Source organism: Balearica regulorum, chromosome Z (genome assembly GCF_011004875.1).
Source record: "Balearica regulorum gibbericeps isolate bBalReg1 chromosome Z, bBalReg1.pri, whole genome shotgun sequence".
Lineage (NCBI taxonomy): Eukaryota > Metazoa > Chordata > Aves > Gruiformes > Gruidae > Balearica > Balearica regulorum.
In genome coordinates, this window is record NC_046220.1 from 45,944,569 (window position 1) to 45,966,182 (window position 21,614).

General features: G+C 40.4%; 1 protein-coding gene and 1 long non-coding RNA gene across 2 annotated transcripts in view; one reads left to right on the plus strand and one right to left on the minus strand.

Annotated features, from left to right (window-relative positions):
• PTAR1 (protein prenyltransferase alpha subunit repeat containing 1) overlaps window positions 1-17,225 on the minus strand; it is a 37,379-nt gene extending 20,154 nt beyond the window's left edge. Inside the window, exons 1-3 of the mRNA XM_075739642.1 lie at window positions 17,102-17,225; window positions 11,512-11,681; window positions 4,122-4,188 (exon numbers count right to left, since the gene is read on the minus strand). Coding sequence (XP_075595757.1) covers window positions 4,122-4,188; window positions 11,512-11,681; window positions 17,102-17,187 — 323 coding nt within the window. The 5' untranslated portion in view covers window positions 17,188-17,225. The remainder of the gene's footprint in view (window positions 1-4,121; window positions 4,189-11,511; window positions 11,682-17,101) is intronic.
• Window positions 17,226-17,284: 59 nt separating this feature from the next.
• On the plus strand, window positions 17,285-21,382 carry LOC142599408 (uncharacterized). The gene is made up of 4 exons (XR_012832961.1): window positions 17,285-18,238; window positions 18,413-18,535; window positions 20,535-20,610; window positions 21,273-21,382. It is a non-coding gene; the product is annotated as an uncharacterized LOC142599408 (long non-coding RNA).
• Window positions 21,383-21,614: the final 232 nt, after the last annotated feature.

The following is a 21,614-nucleotide window of genomic DNA, read 5'->3' on the forward strand; positions in this document are numbered from 1 at the left end:
CACAGTCAGAAGACAATATGGCAACATTAACAGCAAGCAACATTATTTCAAATTCAAGAAAAATGGTGAGATGTATACATCTAGGCACTAGCCTAGAACCTTATTTTGCTACTGAACCAACAGCTGAATAAATCCTTTAGGAAGTTTTCCTCCTGATATTTAGTGAAGTCAGTAGACAACTGCCTGCAGAGATCAGAAACACAGCTACTGGGATAGCATTTGTTTGATATCTGAATCAAATACCAGCATGCTTCAGACTGGATGCTTTTAGCAGGTGCTCAGCAGGAAATCCAGGTATACCAGCCAGGAGTGGCAGACTGACCAGGCTGCTCGGTGCCAGTGCGTTGACTTTTGCAAAGCAGACAAGAGAAAGATTCAGAAAATGTCAATAATAATCGCCCCATTACTGCAACACAAAAGGTGACATTTTGGTAAAAATCACCACATATGGACAATGAAAAAGCAGCCTAGATCAGTCTAACACTCAAAACAAATGTCTGTAGATATTTAACAAAGGTTTAGATTACCAGGCCACCTACCTCCCAAAATCTAAACTTTTGGTGAAGAAAATGCTCTTTCTTTATTAAAGCATTAACTGTAAATAAGTAGACTCACACATATTTACTCTTAAAGTAAATGTACTCTTTTGCAAAGTTGAGGAACATTACAGACAAGATTCACTTTCACTGCTGTGGTAGAAAAGCAATTTTTAGCTTCATAGATTTTCAAATCAGAAATCCTCCCATTCACAAGGGACTTCATCACAAGTATGAATAAAGTGTCATATACTCCCAAAGCAACCTCCTTCAAGCTCTACCAGGAAACATCCAACTTGGGATATATAATTTCTAGCTCGCTTTTTTGCCATGTCGACCATAGATAATTTTTCAGCCTTCAGAATTCTAGCTCCCATAAAAAATAATCAGAAACGATCTTGACTTATCTCACATTTTTGCTGACACCTTTGAAGTCATTGATAACTCATAGGAAAAAGTTTGACACTTCACAGCATCTTGTTACCTAATGTCTTTTGACTTTCAAAGAATTGTACATGTCAGCAAGTATACTGGCAAGAACAAAACCACATATGACAAATCCTTTACAATCACCTACATACAGATTTTGGTCATTTTAACTTGGAAGACTTTTTAACTTCTAAAAATACAGGATAATCAGAATTTCAGTTAACTGGAGATGTCTTGCTGCCCATTCAGTATAACAGAGATTTCCCTCAGTTCTAAGAAGTGACACACATCTCCTATTCTTTAGCCTGCCTTCCTACACCATACAATTAGCTCTTGCTAATGGTTTAGGTTATAAACCCTGTCCTTCTGTACCTTTTCAGTCATTTCTAATTAAAACAAATAAAAGACAAACCTTTGCAGGCATATTACAATTGTTTAGAATAGCTCCAAAGTCAAGACAGATCATCTATCTCCTCCTAGCAAGTAACACTTTTCAAGTTTTATGTTCTCCTGTGCTTTGTTAATGTCCTGGTTTCAGCTGAGAGTTAATTTTCTTCATAGTACTAGTATGGGGCTATGTTTTGGATTTGTGCTGGAAACAGGGTTGATAACAGAGATGTTTTTGTTATATAGAGATGTTTTTGTTGTTGTTTAGCAGTGCTTGCACAGAGACAAGGTCTTTTCTGCTTCTCACATGGCCTTGCCAGTGGGATGGCTGGGAGTGCACAAGAAGTTGGGAGCAGACATAGACAGCACAGCTGACCCAAACTGACCAAAGGGATATTCCATACCGTATGACATCATGCTCAGCTTATAAGGGGCTGGAGGAAGAGGAAGTGGAGGGTGGGGGGGTGGCAGTGTTTGGAGTGACGGTGTTTGTCTTCCCAAGTCCCTATTAGGCGTGATGGAGCCCTGCTGCCCTGGAGATGGCTGAGTACCTGCCTGCCCATGGGAAGTGGGGAATGAATTCCTTGTCTTGCTTTGCTTGTGCATGGTTTTCGCTTTTCTTAGTAAACCGTCTTTATCTCAACCCAGGAGTTTTCTTACTGTCACTCTTCCAATTCTCTCCCCCATCCCAATGGGGGGAGTGAGCCAGCAGCTGCGTGGTGCTTGGCTGCCAGTTGGGGTAAAACCACGACAGTTAACTAGATACAACCTTCTATGATTGTCAGCTGAGCTCAACTGCTCATTAACCTTCCACACTGACACTCCAGTTTTCTTGCTCTGGCAAGTCCTGTCTCATTTCCAAGGAAGAGATTTCCTCTTCCCACTCTCAAACAACACTCTTCCTATATCTTCATATTCAGTGCTATCGAGCCAACCACTATCTCTGAAGCTCTCAGCAGAGAATTCAACATAGGAAAAAGGGATTATCCCAGCCTAAAAAGTCATTACATTCTACAGGAAACTATGTGCAGGGCTGCTACTCAGTAAATAACTATTACATATCTTGGTTTTTAGGCTACTTAGAGCCTATGACGCTTCTTCCCCCTTAAAATAAAGCAGTTAATTTGTGTGTGGAGAACAGAAGATGAATCTGGTGCAAAAAACACCCTCTGAGCAAAAAGAAAAGTCATCCCATGGCAGATCCATCATGCTCTGCAAGCAGAGTGCAAGTCCCACACAATTAGTTCCCAGCTTATACTAGCTCAGAACGATTTACCTTCGGCATTTGTGCAGAACACACTCTGTCCTCTACTATTGTGACTGTATATGCTGCATGTCTGGCTATCTTGACCTGTAATTTACTGAAGTGGGAATTTCACAGAATAGAAGAGAAGCTGAAATGTGCCAATTAAGTGCCTACCCTTCAAAAGAGCAACCTCACAGCAGCAGCCTAAAACAACATAGGGTCAGATTCAGCAAATTGGTCCCTTGGCTACAGCACGCTTGGTGATAAACTCCACAGCTACAGGCTGCCTGATATAACAATAGCTTCTCTCTGAATGTGAAACAGAGCTTCAAAAACAGACTGCCAACCAGGCCACTGGCCAAGAATCTGGGGAGTAAGGCCACCCTCTGTAGTAATTAGTATACTTTGGTAAACCATAAACATCATAAAAGAGAAAACAGTCCTCATCCACATTCCTTAATATTTTAAATTCCATTTACAACTTTGAACTACTCCTCTCATGTACATAAGCACAAATTCTTTCAGCCATCAGGCAGAAAAAAAAAAGCAAGACTGATAAGGATGGATGTATTTGCATTAAAAAAATTTCCACAAAACCTAGAACAAAAACCTGAATTCAGTTTTAAGTACCACAAGATTACATTACCATAGTAGCTCTGGTACTTATACATGCTCCTAATTCCATTTTATCACTTGGAAGCTATTCAAGCTATACATTTTCATGACAGTAAGCCCTTTGCTATCACTTTCATCCCCCTTTCTTAGACCTGAGATGCTGGAAAGATACAGATCACAGCAGAATCCTTCAGAACTACACCAGCTGTGAAAGAGGGGGGAGAGGTGGAGGGGAAGCACAGTATTTGCCACATTTAGGGCTGACAGCTACCTGCAGCCATCATCTTTCTAGGTCATTTTGTTAATTTTTCCTACTACAATAATGCATCTTAACTACAAAAGGCCTATTTTTAAGGAGCCCTCCTAGACACTAACATATAATTTTCTGTCAGCCCTCCAGCCCTTCTGAAACTATTCCTTTAACACTGTCTCCAGTCTTAGCGAGGCAGCAGAAAGAGAGTATTTCAAAAGGACTAAGTTATTTCAAAAGGACTAAGGTATAATATTCAAAGAGTGGTAAAATGAAAACAGCGAAGACAGACAGCAGACATCAGTTGGGCACTACGTGATTCAGTGAAAAGGATATGCCAATCTAAAGGTTATAAATGGCCTTCCTTAGCTGACAGGAGGAGAGGAGTGGCATTCAATAGGACTTGTATCCCCCAAAACTGTGGGCCAAATGCATGCCTTCACATGCAGCAGTGTAATCTTTGGCCTGCACTACCAAAAAAAAAAAAAAAAGAAAAAAAAAGGCAGTCTGAAACTATCTGCAAGGCATACAGTGTAAAAGAGATGTTTAACATTCTTTCAGGACTCCTTAGCTGAAAAGCTCTTGCTGTGTCACTAATTACTACTTAAAGCAAAGCTTATAGCTGATTCACACATAAAGCCCAGGTCTTTCAACATACCTCACGTTCCAAGCAGTAGTGAAGTCAGGATTCAGCAGCAGCAGGGTACACGTGATATCTATCAGCTCTAAAACGATTGAACAAGAGACATAAGGGTTAGTAACGATACACACATAGCAATGTTCTCTCTGCCCTCCATTACTCCCTGTCCTTCCTCAAGGTCGCCCCTCTGCAGGCTGCTGTACCTATGGATGCTCACCACTGCAAAACACTGCTCTGTCTCATTCCAGAAGAAATACTAGCTTAATTAAAGAGGGAGAAAAATATGCCATAATATGCCCTTTTCATAATGTAAAATAATGCACTTCTGTCTTGCTAACATCTAAGATGTTTGCAGCTGGAAATTTCTGACCTCTACCTGTACTGCTATAATCAAACAGATAGTATGGCCTCAGCAAGGGACAGTGATTACATAGAATCCTTCAGTATTTAGTGATTTAAATTGAGACACACTGTATATATCATAAACAGAGAATTCTTCAAAGAAAATCCAACAATTTTTAAATAAGATAGTAACATTAAAATTATACCCTACTATTTCAGTACAAGTCTGAGCTGCACATGGTTGCCATCTACTGTACTGTTACAAAAAATTTCCCACCACATACTATAAAAAAACCCTGTAGCTAGGAAAATGAAACACCATAACCATGAATTCGGATCACAAAATAACTCCACTATCTAACTGCACAGAGAACACTTAAACACATTTTGAAGTGACAGCCTTGCTTCAGACTGAGGTTTTAAAACTAGTTCACTAAAAAAACAACAAATAGAACATTTGTTTGCATCCCCAAATTTAAGCACTACACAGACTGCAGATTTATGTAGTACACTTATTTTTAACCACGTTATAACATCAAGACTGAGGTATACGGTTGCTGAGAATGGAAGAGTAATTTCATTGCAATCTAGTTGAATCCTCTCCCTTTGCACTCCATTACACCACTTGAGCAGTTTGAGTCCCACCAGGGTAACAGTGGGGATCCATCTTAAGCTTGAGATACTAAAGACTGTCACTGCATTGGCTTCCTTAACCTCTGCTCTCAGGAGACACAACATCAACTCTGTTAACCTGTCCTGCAATCACAATTCTTAAATTTGCATGGTAATTTTGCAATTGAGTAAGAAGAAACTTGCTTCAAAACTGAAGATGACTTCTGGGCAGTAAAAGCCTGCATAAGTTTGGCTACATGCTCTCCTAATCACCCTGCATTTAACATACTAAGCAGATTGTACTCCAAGTGATTTCCAGCAAATAAGAGGCACTTTATTACTTTTTAAGGAAAAAAAGGGTCTTTCATGGAACTAGATCTCTGGTTAGTGCAGCTAATACAACTGTAAAATGAAATTTTAAAAAGGCACTGACGAAATGTAAAAATAATGGAGCATATTAATTCAAAATGCGAAGGAACATGGCTTCAAGTATCTTTGAACCAAGACTTTGAGAGATGTTAATATTTGAGTCAAAAAGTGGAATACCTTTGTATATTATTATATGACTGCTTGTTCATTTATGTCCAATAAAGTAATTCTGTGTTTACCATGACATTCCTGCTTATGAAGAACATGCTACATGGTGATATTTTGAAAATTAGCTCAAGGAACTAACTTAACTTTCTATTTTCATGGGTTTTAGTTGAGATTTTTTTTTCCATTCAATTAAAGATTTACTTCTAAACCACTCTGTGTTGCCAGGGAATGAAAATGCCTCATACGCACAAAGCTTCTTCCTAAACTGCTATCTAGATGTACAAAGCTTTTTCTTTGATTTACCCAATCCCTGAACCAGCAAAGTACTTCAACACCTATTTAATTTTAGACAGATGAATCGCCCAATTGAAATATCCAAGATTACTCACATATGTAAAATTAAACACCTACTAAGTGTTTTGCTAGTTACTGCTTCAATTTCACATTAAAAAACGTCATTGGCAACATTTAACAAAACACCAGTTACACGAATCTATAGTTAAAATTGTGAGCTGTCGTTGTTTCACCTAGACCTTCTATTTTACCTCCTCAAAAGATTCTGTATTTTTAAAGCCTCTCAATTTTACATATAACGAATATACATAATTAAATGCTGATTATTCTGCTATTATTGCTTTGTGTCATAAACAACACAAACTGCCTTTCAAAATGCAATAGGTCAAGAGCTAATAACAACTTTTCCACGGTAACATAAATCTTCTTTACGTCAAATTCACATGGCAACTGAGTGTCTTCAAGGAAAAAATAATATCAGGAAGTACTAGCTTTGTTGCTAACACAAAGGAAGGCTAAATACCTTTATTCAATTAATTACATTTTTAACTCATCCAGCCAACTTTCTCTCCAACTGGTGATTATTTACAAAAACAAACAAAAAAGCACCGCCAACCCCCCCCCCCCCCAAAAACCCCAAACACAAAAAACTTTAATAAAAACTTTAGCTTCTCCCCTAAATAAAAGAATCACATGTATTTTAAACTTGCTTTAAGTTATATTTAATCTAGACTGCCAGCAAATTGCTGGCTTAGTGTAACTTCTGAAACATATTATGAAGAGTTCAGAGAACCAAATCTACGTTGATTGACGCTTCCCATGGTGAACTTTATTTTCGGTTGCTTATCACTTTGCCAAGATGTCAGTGGACTGCATCTAAAGGCTTCAATGCTCAACCATGGTAAGTATTGATCCAACAGGACTGTGCAATAAAGGAGATCTGTCCACAGAACTTCTTCATTTGTTACAGGAAGAAAAGGTGTTTGCTATAGAAGGGAAAGGTAAATGAAATTGCAGCGCAGGATAAGAAGAAAAGTAGAGATAAATACAATAATGGTTTTAGTAATAGTAATTACTAAAGTATTACCACCATATATGCTAAAGTTGACAAGACACATTAAGCAAAAGCTTATTACAGCCTATTTCAGTCTTTTAAATACTTTTTAGAAATGGTTTTCAGAGTCTACATGGTCCCACTTAGAAGAATATAGTCTGTTTATTCTACTAAGTCATGATTTCCAGTTAACATGACTATTCTGGTAATGTAAAGGTCTGAAACGGCACCAAATCACACCCAACTTAAACAGAAGCTTGTCTACCATTTTGCCCATTTTCCTGTTACAGATGTTCACTGTATCCTGAACATTATCAAAGTAAAAGAGCAGACAAAAGGAAAGCTTCAAAGCAATACTCAGTTCTTTCATGTCGATATTGTTTGATGCCTTGTGCAACAATAGAATAGAATCATTCAGGTTGGCAAAACCCTTAAGATCAAGTCCAATCGTAAACCTATAATGCAGAAGTCTGGTATTTGGCACAAATGTTGCTCCTACAAGTGCTCAGCTCAGGAAGATCCAGGTTACAAGCAAACCCTGAGTCAAGTGTATTTCCTACATCCAGATCTGCAATAACAGGTACACCAGCACTAGAGAAACACTCCAGGTCTTTTGCTGCAGAGTAAGCACACGCATCAGCATTTTCTCAAAAAATGGCTGTGATTAAAATTTACATATTAACAAGTAACAGATTAAGATTTCATGAAACGTGGACTCTGAGCCAGAGATGTCAAATGACACAATTTTAGTAACCTCTGAGCCACTTTGCAATACAAAGTCTTACGACAGATCTGTCACACAATGATAGTACTTGCCAGCTAGTTCCCTCTGTGTTAGTAACAAACAAACATGTTTTATTTACAATTTAAAAGTATTTTCTTCTAGATACATTTTAAGCAAACTATAGCATCATATGTAATCACAGCATACATATTTGCAGCTGGGGAGACTTTAATGTACAAAGGGTAAATATGACTGTTTTTAGCTCATTTTCTTTTTAAAGATGGCTGTATCCAGATTTTTTTAATAAGTGTATTACACTAAGATGCGCTTTTCAGAAGAGTGTTGTAAAAGTGGAAACACAGATTTATGGAAAGGATATTGTGGGAGTATGCACAACAACATTTTGCATAAAAAGAGAAGTTTGTAGCAATTTCTGAAAACCATTTTGTGATAATACAAATAATATGAATGCATAATTTAAAAAAATATTGGAGAAAGGATACAAACTTATTGTTCCAGTTTACAAATCCTAATTTTAGAATAACAAGAAGAGAAGTAGTCATGATTCGTGATTCCAAGATGCTATCTTACTCAAGTATCCAAAAGAAACCATAAATAAATTAAACAGCACTTCCTTCTTCCAGGATCCTGCCAAAAAAATATCAGACGACACATCGGAAAGCAGGCGCTTGAATTAGCACTCTGTTTTTCTTCTCTGTTCTATTTAAAATGGCTTACAGTAATTCAAGCAACAAAAGAGGTAACAAGAGACTACATTTGCAATCACTGTTTATTACAAGCATCAATAGAACATGCAAATGAGTTTTGCAGCAGTAATAAACAAATCTACCCCTTCTCTGCATTCAGAAGAACACAACTACCTGGCCAAATTCCAAGCATGCATTTTTGTCTACAAAAAGGAATTTGGAGGAAAATCCTTGAGGGTATTTCAAATGTACAGAAAACATGACATCTCACTAAAGTACACCTATTTATGCCACATTAGAGACAATTCTGAAAGTCCACATGGGAAAGGCTTCCGCCTTCATTCCCTCCACCACTGCAGTTCAGTTTCTCCTAAAATTTCCTATCAAATGTGAATTCAATTATGGTAAAACATACTAATCTATATAAGCTGTGCCCTGCTTTACAAACAGGTTATTAAAATGGTGAGGTCCTGATCATGTTTTACAGTGATGACACAAAACCTTAATAGACATGAAAATGCTGTAGATCCCTTCTCACACATTTTACACTGATTTTTGTAACTGAAGAAACAAAGGAGAATGAAGTTTTGTTTTTAAAAGAAGAAAACCAAACAAGTCTCAACAAACAGGCAGTAATCTAAACTTCATGCCACTCCAGTAATTACCGACAGAGTTTCATGATCTGCATTTTCAGAGGAAGGGTTCTGCGAGGCTTCATCTGGGACGGAAGCAGAGACACTCTCCAAGCAGTCAGTGCACAGTATCGTCCTGGCAGGATAGGCACGTGCCACAGTGCCACCGCAACAAAGCGCCTGGACCACTCAGTGCGGGCACCCTGCTCCATTCACACATGAGCACCAGCTGCCCTTGAGCTATCAGTGCTCTCCGGCCTCCCAGTGCAAGAGTTTGTGTTTTGGCTTGAAACAATAAGTTTTTGTCTGCATGGTGACTTGTTACTAACCAGACCTCTTTTCCTGATCTACATAGACCTATTCTCAAAACCTATCTGTTCAAGATAGCACGTTAGTTATATGACAACGAAATGCTACAGTCTCCATCAGATGTCTGCTAGCATCCCACTATTTAAAACATAATTATTTAACTCACTTCATAATTAATATAATTTCATAATTATTTAACTTAACTTCATCAAGCAACCAAGGAGACTACCTTTGCTATAGTTGCAGTCAACACAACCCAATGGATGGTGGCTATTGGGTATGTTCCAGGAGGGGAAGATAGTCTGAGACAGTCATTTTAAAGCACAATGGACACAGCCAGTGTTTTATGGATTAGGTTAGTTTCGTGCAAACGGAAAAGAGAAAAAAAAAATAAGAGCCCCAAACTGAAATCCAGGTGCATGTGAGATACTAAAGATCTGAATTATATGAGTGGTCACTAGGTGTTCTTCAATAGAAAAGATATCCCTCCTTCTGGGACACAAAAGTGTTAAAAATGCCACAGCAGATAGAAGATACTAGAAAGAAGCCTCAAAAAGAACAGGAACAAATGCCAGAAATAACACACTAAGCTAAGCCTAGAGTAAGAACATTTTTTATGCTGACTGCTATTTAGATAAGACTTAAAACAATGAACAAAAAAATTAGTTTCTTAAACTACACTTACTCTTTTTAATTCTTACACTGAACAGGACACTTTGTAAGCAGCCAAGTATCTCTCATATCACATCTGTTTATAATTCTTTAAAAACCCCAAAATAGACAACACATACTGAAGTATTTTCATGCAAATAAAACAAACCAAAAACCAAACCAAAACCAAATTACAACTACCAAGTTGTATAGACTAATGATTTCTCGTACCCCTATGTCTGAAAAACACTGCACTTGTTTCTTCTTTTGGATCCACACATCACCAGTCTTCCTCCTGACTCAGGAAAGCAGGACAAAATTTGTTCTGTAAAGACTAACATCACTTCCCTAAATCACTCATGAGAATAAATCATCTCCCTCTAACCCTTTCAGCTTGGACAAGGGAAAAAGGATTTACATTTTCAACTAAGCAACCCTACAACTTGTTTAGGTTGCCAAGATGCACAATCCAAAGCCTGCCCTCCCCTCCCCCAGTATAACACTCAGTTCTTTCAGAACAGGTTAAACTGACTTTAAGAACAGCCAGTGTAGTCTCAAAAAAGGTAAACGATCGGGACCAGGGGACCAAGTGCACCTTCAGTAAGTTTGCAGATGATACCAAGTTGTGTGGAAGTGTTGATTTGCTTGAGGGCAGGAAGGCTCTGCAGAGGGATCTGGACAGGCTGGCTCGATGGGCTGAGGGCCAACTGAATGAGGTTCAATGAGGGTCAGTGCTGGGTCCTGCACTTGGGTCACAACAACCCCAAGCAGCACTACAGGCTTGCAGAACAGTGGCTGGAAAGCTGCCCGGCAGAAAAGGATCTGGGAGTCCTGGCTGACAGCCGGCTGAATGTGGGCCAGCAGTGTGCTCTGGTGGCCAAAAAGGCCAACAGCATCCTGGCTTGTATCAGAAGCAGTGTGGCCACAGGACAGAGGGAAGTGATCCTCCTCTTGTACTCCGCACCAGTGAGGCCGCACCCTGAGTCTTGTGTTCACTTTTGGGTCCCTCACTACAAGAAGGACATTGAGGTGCTGGACTGTGCCCAGAGAAGGGCAACGAAGCTGGTGAAGGGTCTAGAGCACAAGTCTTATGAGGAGTGGCTGGGGGAACTGAGGTTGTTTAGCCTGGAGAAGAGGAGGCTGAGGGGAGACCGTATTGCTCTCTACAACTACCTGAAAGGAGGTTGTAGCCAGGTGGGTGTTGGTCTCTTCTCCCAAGTAACAAGTGATAGGACAAGAGGAAATGGCCTCAAGTTGTGCCGGGCGAGGTTTAGGTTGGATATTAGGAAAAATTTCTTCACTTGAAAGGTTTGTCAACCTGTTGAACAGGCTGCCCAGGGAAGTGGCTGAGTGACCATTCCTGGTCATATTTAAAAGATGGGTAGATGTGGTGCTCAGGGACATGGTTTAGAGGTGGACTTGGCAGTGCTGGGTTAACGGCTGGACTCAATCTTAAGGGTCTTTTCCAAACTAAATGATTCTATGATAAATAAAAAATGTGCATTAAGAATCACATAAAATACTATTCTCTAACTGTGTAACTCACCATCTTTGTTTAGCCATTGTTTTCTTTGTCTATAGAGGAGAAGTTTATTGTGGACATATGGCAAAAGAAACTTGACACACCAGCTCTCAACACCAAGCTTGTTTTCCACCAGGATGATAGGGCTCCGGTTATACCTGGCTTCAGGGCAGGGTATTAATCCAATTTCATCTCTTTAAAAAAAAAAAAAAAGAAATATAATTAAACTTATTTCTAGTAAATGGCAATTATTTTTCTCAATAGAGCAGGCTAGTAATGCTTCCCACCCAGTCAGTCCATCATCTTTTTCCTTGTTTTTGCCAAAACCTCCACTCACTATCTTCAATTCACCTTCTTGATTCTTGCTGGACTGCAGGTATGATAAAATGCAGAGGAAAGACATCCTCTGCAAAACTTACTCAGTATATAAACACAGCAAATAAATGATTCAAATGTGGTTTAAGGCATGAATAAAGATGTAAGTTGTGCAAAAAAATAAATGTATTTTACCTCTGTACAATTTATTCAGACACAATATAAAAACCAGTCGTGGTTTTGAGTTAAGAGTCACCACAAAAATTTTGTATTAGTTCCCCAATGCTGTAGTTATAGAAAATCATAAATATTTTAAGACTTGCTGAAGACTCTGGAAGTAATAGCCATGATTAGACGAACCAGTATGAATTCAAAACACTTTAAATGTTCTCTGGGAAGATTCATTTTGGTGATTCTGGCTCTTCTCACCTTAAGATAATCAGAAAAGTTTTATTAGATTTTCCCAAAGATCCTAAACAAAGAAGGTCCCTTTCTTTGTATTTTTAGATTATCACCTAAGCAGTTAATCCAGCTGAATTACACAAGCACCCCTCACTTTGTGATGGGGATGTGATGGAGCTGTAAAAATTGCTACTGCAAGGGAAACAAAACACATTAACCAGCACAGGCACCTGACCCAAAGCTGCCCAGGTGTACCTTGCAGGTTGTCAAGCATTCACACTGATTTCAACAGAAAGCCACATTATTATATACTTTCCATTATGCACGATTTTTCCACCAACTCTTGTTTAGTGGAAAATTTTGTTGCTGAGGAGGGAGACTGTCAGAGCTCAGGCAGGGAAAAAGAAAATTCTCTTGTGATCTCAGACAGAAAGTGAATTCTCCACCTTACATTTTCTCAATACAAGGTCTACGGATACACTCCAAGTGTCAACCCCACAACCTCAACTCAATTATCTTAACCTAATTTTGTTACTGGACAATCTGAGTGTACCAATTTAGTTCTGTGTCCTCACTGGATTATTACTAAAGTAATCAAGAGCGACACCATGTGCTTATTTAAGACAATATACGCTTATTCAGAAAATGGATTTAGTCTTCCGTACATCACAAGTCACCAAGAGCACAAATAACTCAAGGCAACGTATTTGCAAATCACTTGGCTCTGTCTCCAAACACAAATCCAGGTCCCTTACTCACCCCTGCTCATCTGAGAGCAGAGAGGAAAACCAGCATTTTCCTATCCCAGCAATTACAAGCCATGGGTATAAAAGCAAGATCCTCATCCCTGCTGCTCCACTGACTCTTCAGGAGCTGATCAGATTAGACCTAAATCAACATCACAGTCTGCTTCTTTCAACATGGTACATTGTAGCCTGAAGTTTGTATTTACTGCTGGCTCCTTTCTTTTATAACTGTTAAATCTAGTCCTTGGCCAAACTTTTCCTGGCCTTGCATATAAGGCCATACAAGTCCCCACCAGCAATCAATACACAGTCACCCACAGCTTTGTTAATTAACTCAGTGAATTACCACAAGAATTTACCAGCTGATGCTTAGAAACAGGAAAACAGCAAGGAGAAGGGAAAACAACCCAAAAACCCCAAACCATACATCCACACCTTCACTTCTTAGAAAAAGTCTGACTCAGGTGAGCCAAGTTTCACAACACTGCTTTAAACATGCCAAAATGACAGACAAGTAGAGTTTGCCCAGAGCTGACAAGTCAGCCTGAAACACCCCAACTCCAGAACACACTCAGCTAGCTGAAATCGGCAGATGACTAGACCACTGCATAATGAAACTCACCAAGATACAGTGCAACATAAAAAATGGTTTATCTGGTAACTATTCAGTTTTCACTAAGACACAAACCAGGGCTTGTCATTTGGTGGAAATGTTGTCTCCAACACCTCAGTACTGTTTTTTATGTGTGGTTCAGAAATCATATGTTGCATTCAGTTCTTGAGAAGGAAAAGAATTCACAATGCAAAATACCATGAGATTTATCTAAGGCCTACCTTGCTGCCAAAACAAATCATTCAAACCAAGAGTTGAAACTTTTTTCCTTATTGTGCAGTGCATCATATACATGACTCTCTTTTAGAATTTCAAATAAATTAATTTGCATGTTGTGATTAGTCATTATCTTAGTGGTACAACCAAATTATTTCATAAATGAAAAACAGTAATATATTACTTAAATCCAAAGTACTGCTAGCCAAGACTTGTTTCTAAAGAAGCTATAAACATGACACACTTACTCTCTAGGAGTTTCCTTTTGTTTCTTCTCACATTAATCTCCACTTGATTTGGAAACTTCCACTGCAATAAGAAACTTCTACACTGACGACTCCTCTCACTAGTATTACAAGGAAATTATTTCTACTTACTATTGGTATATTTGGAAATATCAATGCTGCACAAAGGTATTAAACAATCAAACAAAAAGAACATTGGCAAGACATTGGCTACGGTAAAGACATAGGGAAGTATGTTTCTTTCTGAATCCCCTGCAGTCAAATTTGCAATCACACCAGGAAAAACCTTGATTCAGAGTTTCAAATCTGACAAAGTGTGGTATTTTTACTACATTAAGAATGTGATAAATTGAGACAGAAAAAATTATCTGAGCTACAGTGACATAAACGATGCTTGGCAAACCATAAATGGTATCCTCAGATTTTGCACATAAATGCTGAGCTACCATATAAGAGTTCATCCTTCCAATTACGCCCAAAGTCATGTACCTTTTTGACAAGTAGGTCTATTTCTGTTTAACTTCATGTGCAAAAGAATAGCGAAGTTCAAAAAGAAAGTATACATTGATCTGCTTACTGTTGGTGATCTATTCAGTTCTAGTGGGATAGCCCACATATATGACTTCATCAGGACCTATGCTTGCAGGACTGGGTAAAAATATTTTCCAGGGAATTCTATAGCCTTACAAAATTGAAGACCAGCATGCTGACAGTTCTCCAACTGAAGAAAATGGAGCTACCAGCCAGGCAAGGCAAAAAGAATTTTGTGTTGTATATTTAGTTGTAAGTAAGCTTGGCATAAAAAGATGTACAGTTTTGCTGCTAATTTAATTTAAAGCAAAAAAAAAAAAAAGAAAAAACAATCCAACGTTCTACTAATTTTACATGCTTTCTAGTGTTGATCATAGACAATACTCCTTTCAAAACCTACAAAAACATCAACCTGCCAGAACAAAACATCCATTCTGACAGATGCAAAGGGGGTAAGTGAACAAACAGTCAAAGACAGGGGAAAATAAATGCTGAAAGAGAGATGAGTAAGGGACACAAATACGAGATGTGAATAGAAACATTATTAACCTTGCAGATCCCTTATTTTGAGAGGAGCCAGGCAGATGCCATGTAAAAGAATTCAAACCTGGATCCATGACACAAACAAGCTGCTCAATTCAAGAAGGATAACATCTGCAATGGATGGCAGTTGGTTATAACTGTCTTGGCCACCAGGAAGGAAGACGAGATGTCACTGAGATACATAAAAATGTCTGGCCAGCATGGCTGCAACCTGGTGCTCTAAAGGCAAAGAGGCATTGTACCAAATGGCCCACAGTCCACACTGGACATTTGTAGTCCCATTTCAGGTACTGAAGTTCAGAAATCAGACAGACTTGCCACTTTTTCTATGTTAGGGGTTAAACCAGCAGTAGGTCGTGCTTCCTCGCTTAAAGCATGACACAGTGCATCAGTCTCAGAGCACACAACCCTTGTAGCCTACTTTCATCTCTGAGATTGCATCTATGAAAGAAAATGGCAACAGCAGCATATTCTTCAAAAACACAAGCTCCATGTTTGTTACCAATAAACAATTCCAGCAAAGGAGTAGGAACTAAGAAGAATCAGAACATTCATTCACAGATACTGGCTGTTTACAGCACTTTATGCCTCACGACCTAAAAAATGAAGCTTCATGGCAAAACATAGTTCTTTAGACAGCATCCATATGCTGTATTTTAAAACCTGGCCACCCACCCAAGTTGCTTACTACATTTATAGAAGCATGAGGGCATTCGTTCTAATCCTTTCTTTTAAGGAAAGGGACAAATCAAGTGCCTGTAAAATTCTCCTACACAGTTGCTTAGCTTTTCTGGAACAGATTAATAGGCCACCACCTCAGAGACTGCAGCGTTTCTGAATGACACAAATACATCGTACTTACATTATAAAGAGGTTATCCATTATGTGCTACCTCATTTGCCATAACCAATATGGAGTTGACATAAATAGATAGAAAGATGTTCCCGTAAACAGTTTCTGTCTTAAAACAGCAAAGGATGGGGAAGGAAACAGAAATATGGGAGGTACCTAAATCAGGCTCTCAGGGCTGGTCAGCAGTGAAACTGGAAATGAAATGCAGACTATCTGACCCCCAGATTGCTAGATAAACCTGATTCTCACAAGATAGCAACAACTTTGTCTCCTTCAAAACAACAAATAATGGAAAGAACTGGCACCTCAATTAACAGATACAGATTTGAAGGCGGCATTCATCAAACCGCGCCGTCGGTAGGAGGGTGCAATTCAATAGTCTTCAATGCTGAATTTGCTCCTACCAGCGCGACCGCTCTGCTCAGACACGCAGAGACCGCGCTGCCTTCTGCGGGGCTCAGCACACCTGACCCACCCGCGGGAAAAGGCCAATGCCACCTCGGCTACGCTATGAGCTTAACATTGCCAAACCTCCAAATGCAGTTCATTTAAGGACTTGTCTTTACAAAGATATTCATCGCTTCCAAGACTCCTTGCCGGTTTCCACGACTAAGTACTTTCTACTGAGGCGGCGTTTCTGGCCGGCAGGCTGACAAGCCGTCGCACGGCTCACCAGCGGCAGGGGGGCTGCCGCAGCCCGGCCCCGCGGGCCACACGGGCGCCCAGGAGTTGCTCGAACTGCCGGCGAAGGTACGCGGTGTTATCCGGGAGAAAAGGAGGCAGCAGGAGAGCCCAGAAGACGCGACATCAGCGACCTGCCCCGAAGAAGCACAGGTGCCAGCGAAGCCGCCCGGCGCCGGCCCTCCCGCTCGCAAGCGGGCACGCCCCGGGGAGGTGCCGCTCCGAAGCCTCTGCGGCGGGTGGGAAAACCCTCCCGGTCCCCGCGGCGCCTCACGGCTTGACCTTGGGACCGGCACTCGGCCCTGACGGGCACCGCTGCGCACCAGGCAGCCATCCGCGCCCCCTCCGGGGACCCCGCACCCCCGTCCGCCGGCGAAGGAGCGGGGCCGCCGCCGGCCCAGGAGCATGCACGGGGCTGAGGGCGGGCAGCGCTCCCGGTCCGGCCCGGCCCCGGCCCCCGCCCCACTCACATATGGGGGTTCCGCTGGAAGGCGTTGCGGATGTCCTTTACCACCCGCTGCACCAGCACCGCCACCTCCTCCGGCGACTCGGCCATCTTCCGCCTCCGCAGCCGGCCCTGCCGCGCCGGGCGGGCAGAGCGCTTCCGGGTCAGCGGCCCGCGGGGAGCCGCGGGTAACGCGCGGGCGGCGGGGCGGGGCGGGACGGCGGCGGCCCGGCCTCCCGCCCGCCTCAGCTGTTTCCCGGCGGGCTTGGGACGGCGGCGGTCCTGCTTTCACCCGCAGGAAGGGCCCTCGCCAGGCTCCAGGAGCTGAGGGCGGCTGAGGGGGGAGGAGGCGGCGGCTGTAAAATGGCCCCGGTCGTTTGCTCAGGTGGAGGGATCTTTCTCGAGGGGTGACACTCGTTGTGGAGCGCAGAGGAGGCGTCGGCGGGCCTCTTCTGCCGGGCAACCGGGGCGACCTGGTGGCCAGTAGCCGCATTTGGGACGGCGCGGTCCTTACACTTCCTCACCCTCCTCCTCGTCAGCCGGGGCCGAGCCCGCCTTTGGCGTCTCACCTGTCGGGGTCTGGGAAAGCGTCTCCCTGGCAGTTCAGAGAGGCCGGACGGGGCTGGGAGCCTCTGAAGTGGCTCCAACGCGGTTAAATCTGACTGAGGGCAAGCATCTCCTCAGCTGTGGTGTCCTATCGAACTCAAATTGCACTTACTTTCCTTCTGCCGTTCCCTTATTTGACAGGTGAACAAGCAAAAGCAATATTGACAGTTAGTTTATATACGAAAGTAGCAGTTTATACCGTTATTGTAATATTCATGCTAGGTGTTAAGCCACATAGCTTTAAAAGGTAAGCATGGCGTGTACAGCTTCCCCTGACTTTGAAGAGAGGTGAGCACACTTATCTGCAGGCTGGATGTGAAGAGCCAATTATAATTCTGAACCATGACCGGTTCAGTTAATATTCCAAAACAAGTTGTTTTACAAAGCATTAAGGATGCATCGTTTAGTTATCTCTCACTTGAAAACTTGCAATGTTGTCATCATCATCTGCTTCATCTGTTACCTTAACCATCACCCAGAAAGCGTGGTAGACCTGCTGTATATTCCTCAGAAAAAAAGAGGAGAGAATCTGGAGAGAAAAAGAGCTCAATCAAAGGTATATATAAAAGAGCAAACAAGAAAGTGGATGTCCCTTAGAGAAACGCTAAACGTGTTCTCACGTGCTGAAGTGGCCAGTTTTTTGCTGGATTTGTAAATAACCTTAAAGCAGATGTATGTTTCATGTTGGCTCTTGCCTTTTTGGTAGTTAAATTTTATCGTGTTTGTTTAGATATGACCAATACAAACACGGAGGTGATGTCTGCAAGGAATCCCAAGTGACACAGATTGAAGCTTGGTGTTAAAAGCTGAAAAGGATGTATTGGAGACTTTTTTCAGTACTGACTGCTGTAAGGTAACTTCTTGCTTTTTTATGTTGTTTCCTATATATTCCCTGTAATAATATTTTGGTGTTTATCAATGTCTCTTTAACCCTGCTGCAACATTTTTCTATATGCATGTTTTATTTTCATTTTCAGTTAGTATGAATGCAAGTTTAGAGTCATATACCTCTGATTGGAAGTTATGTAGAGCACATACCCGGGAACTAGAATCCAGGATTTCATGCATTCCCAATTCCTGTGATTTCCCCCCCTCCCCGCCCCATTATAATATTACCTTCTGCCAGTAGACTGGCTACTTTGTTACAAGACTAATTTACGTAGATAGCCTAAGTGAGGGTCTCTTGGTGCTGTCAGATGGCAAGCCACCATAATTGCGGAATTCTGAACTGAATGCCTTTGCAATCAAAAGATATGCTGCATGCATTGTGTTGACAGCTCCATTTGGCTCCAGGGCAGCATACTTGCCAAAGCTTCTTTAGGATTCTGAGAAAGTAATTTATTACAATAACTATATAAACATTGAATTCACATAGTTCTGGGTTTTTTCTCCCTTTCAGTAGTTCTTTTTATTCCAGTGCATGCCCAGAAAAAAAAGAGGATGTAATAGCATGAAATAGGTCTAAAATACCATCTTCAGAATGGCCCGCCGTGTTGCATTTGTTGAGAAAATGAATGATACTTTAATTCTGGTTTGAGCTTCAACTCAGTAAAATTTTTTGCGTAAATAAGGAGAAGATAGCCTATAAAGTCATATGGCACTTGAAATGTGATTGTTGTATTAAAAGATTGTAGTCTTTCACAAATGTGGGCCTCCACTGATTTATTTGAAACTTCAGTCTGTTAAACTCCAAATTAGAAAACTAATTAGATATGGGAGATTTTATGGGCGCTTCTTAATAGCCCATATATTAAGTGGAAATATTCAGACTGGTTTCAGATAGCAGGGTTATATGGCTGTGCTGTTTGAGGTTTTCATCCACCTTACAGACTGTATAGACACTGTGTTATGATGTATGGTGTCTGAAATTACTGAAGTAAGCTGATGCATTCTGGATGTCAAATAAGTGAAAATACGAGGAAATGTATTACAGGTCTTGGTGGACACTGAGAGATATTTTTAGCTGAAAAATCCAAATTGTTTTTTCAAAATAGCTTTGATTGTTATGTTCAGCATAACCTAGAATTTTTGTCCAATTGCCTTGCTCAGAAGGAGTAAGCCAGTTTCATAGAGGTGACGGCATACCTTTTCAGGCTTACTGCATTCTCACTTTGTCCTGTGCAATTTGTTCAGTGTAGAGATTTGCTTCAAATTTGTTAAAAGCAGCAAATTTAACTTCATTCAGGTAACACAATGAATGAAATACTTGCAGCTATATATGAAGTTTGAATTCTATAAAGAGATTTTGGTGAATTAGGCCTAAAAGGAACATCTTTGAAATGTCATTAATCATGCCAGATTTACTGAATGGATTAAAAGTCTTAATTTTTGGTTGGGTTTTGTTTGTTTGTTTGTTGAGTTTTAGTATTGGGTGAAAATCAGTCATAACAATGCAAAGTTCTGTTCTGAAAGTACTGAAAATTTTTACAAACTACTTAAGTACTTATACGTTGCAAAAGTATACATTTAGAATAGTGCAATTAACTGACAATATACTGTATTTTACTTCATGCATGCTTTTTTGAAGAGGATTGAATATTAAATTACTCTTATTTAAATAGCGTAATAAAATAATTAAATTGTGTACCTTAGATACTTATACACATCATCAAAGCTTATAAGGTGGCATTGGTATTAATATTGCACATGATATTGTACACTAGCTTTCTAGCTTTTAGAAGTGATTATTGAGGTGTTAGCCAAGCATACTCACTTGTTGTAATTGTGGTGTCATTATAATAAATGATTTCAGAAAATATTCTTTTGTTAAATTTCACATTGGGCATAAGAATAAACTGTAGAAAATACACCATAATCAAATAATCTGAGAATGATATTTATGTTATGCACAGAAAAGAAATTTCCTAGGTAATCGATTCCTATGACATCTGGGGAGGTGCCAAAAATCTTGGAACCAATTTGGCTGAGGTAATTCTTCTGTCATGAGTACAGAATAATATATCCTTGTAGCTATCTAAAGTGATATAACAAACTTCTATTACATTAAACTTGCATTAATAAATAACTAAAAGGTTAGAATCTTTCTATTTAGATCCAGTTCACCAGGTGTGAAATATAATTGTTAACATCTTCATGGCCACCCTTGAAAAATATACATGATGAGATCTTGGTTTTTTCCTGTGCACCTCACCTATTGTAATTTGTTACAGCTTTATGGACAAGTCCTATTGCCTTTATTGCTATTGATTTAAGTATCATATTTTGTGTGAAAACCCCTCACAGTTAATACTAATTGTTCTCTGCTTTGGGAGGCTGGAAACAAGTGCACAGAAGAATGGGTATATCAATCTTAGTGGTTTCCCAAACCTAAGATGATTTTTCTAAATAGGCCACAATGCACAGCCAGCAGGAGGAGAATTGCATCACCGCTGTCCTTGCTTTGCTATTGTAAAGATCGTATGGGAATTTGATAGCTATGATACAGATGCAGGAAGGCAAAACACATTTTTTCATAAAACAGAAAGCATCAGTCTTCAGATTTTTCAGTGATGTTTCTTTCACATAAAAAAAATACAATGTATATGTATAGAGTTATATTCATATTAGTTCTGCATATATTTGCTTTTCAGGCTATCAAAGAGAAAGATTGTCACCATCTGTTTGTGATGAGTACACCCACACAATCACAGAATCACAGAATGGTGGGGGTTGGAGGGGACCTCAGGAGATCATCTAGTCCAACCCCGCCTGCTGATGCAGAATCACCTAGAGCAGGTTGCACAGGATCGTGTCCAAGCAGGTGTTGAGTATGTCCAGAGAAGGAGACTCCACAACCTCTCTGGGCAGCCTGTTCCAGTGCTCGGTCACCCTCACAGTAAAGAAATTTTTCCTCATGTTCAGATGGAACTTCCTGTGTTCCAGTCCGTGCCCGTTGTCCCTTGTCCTGTCACTGGGCACCATTGAGATGAGTC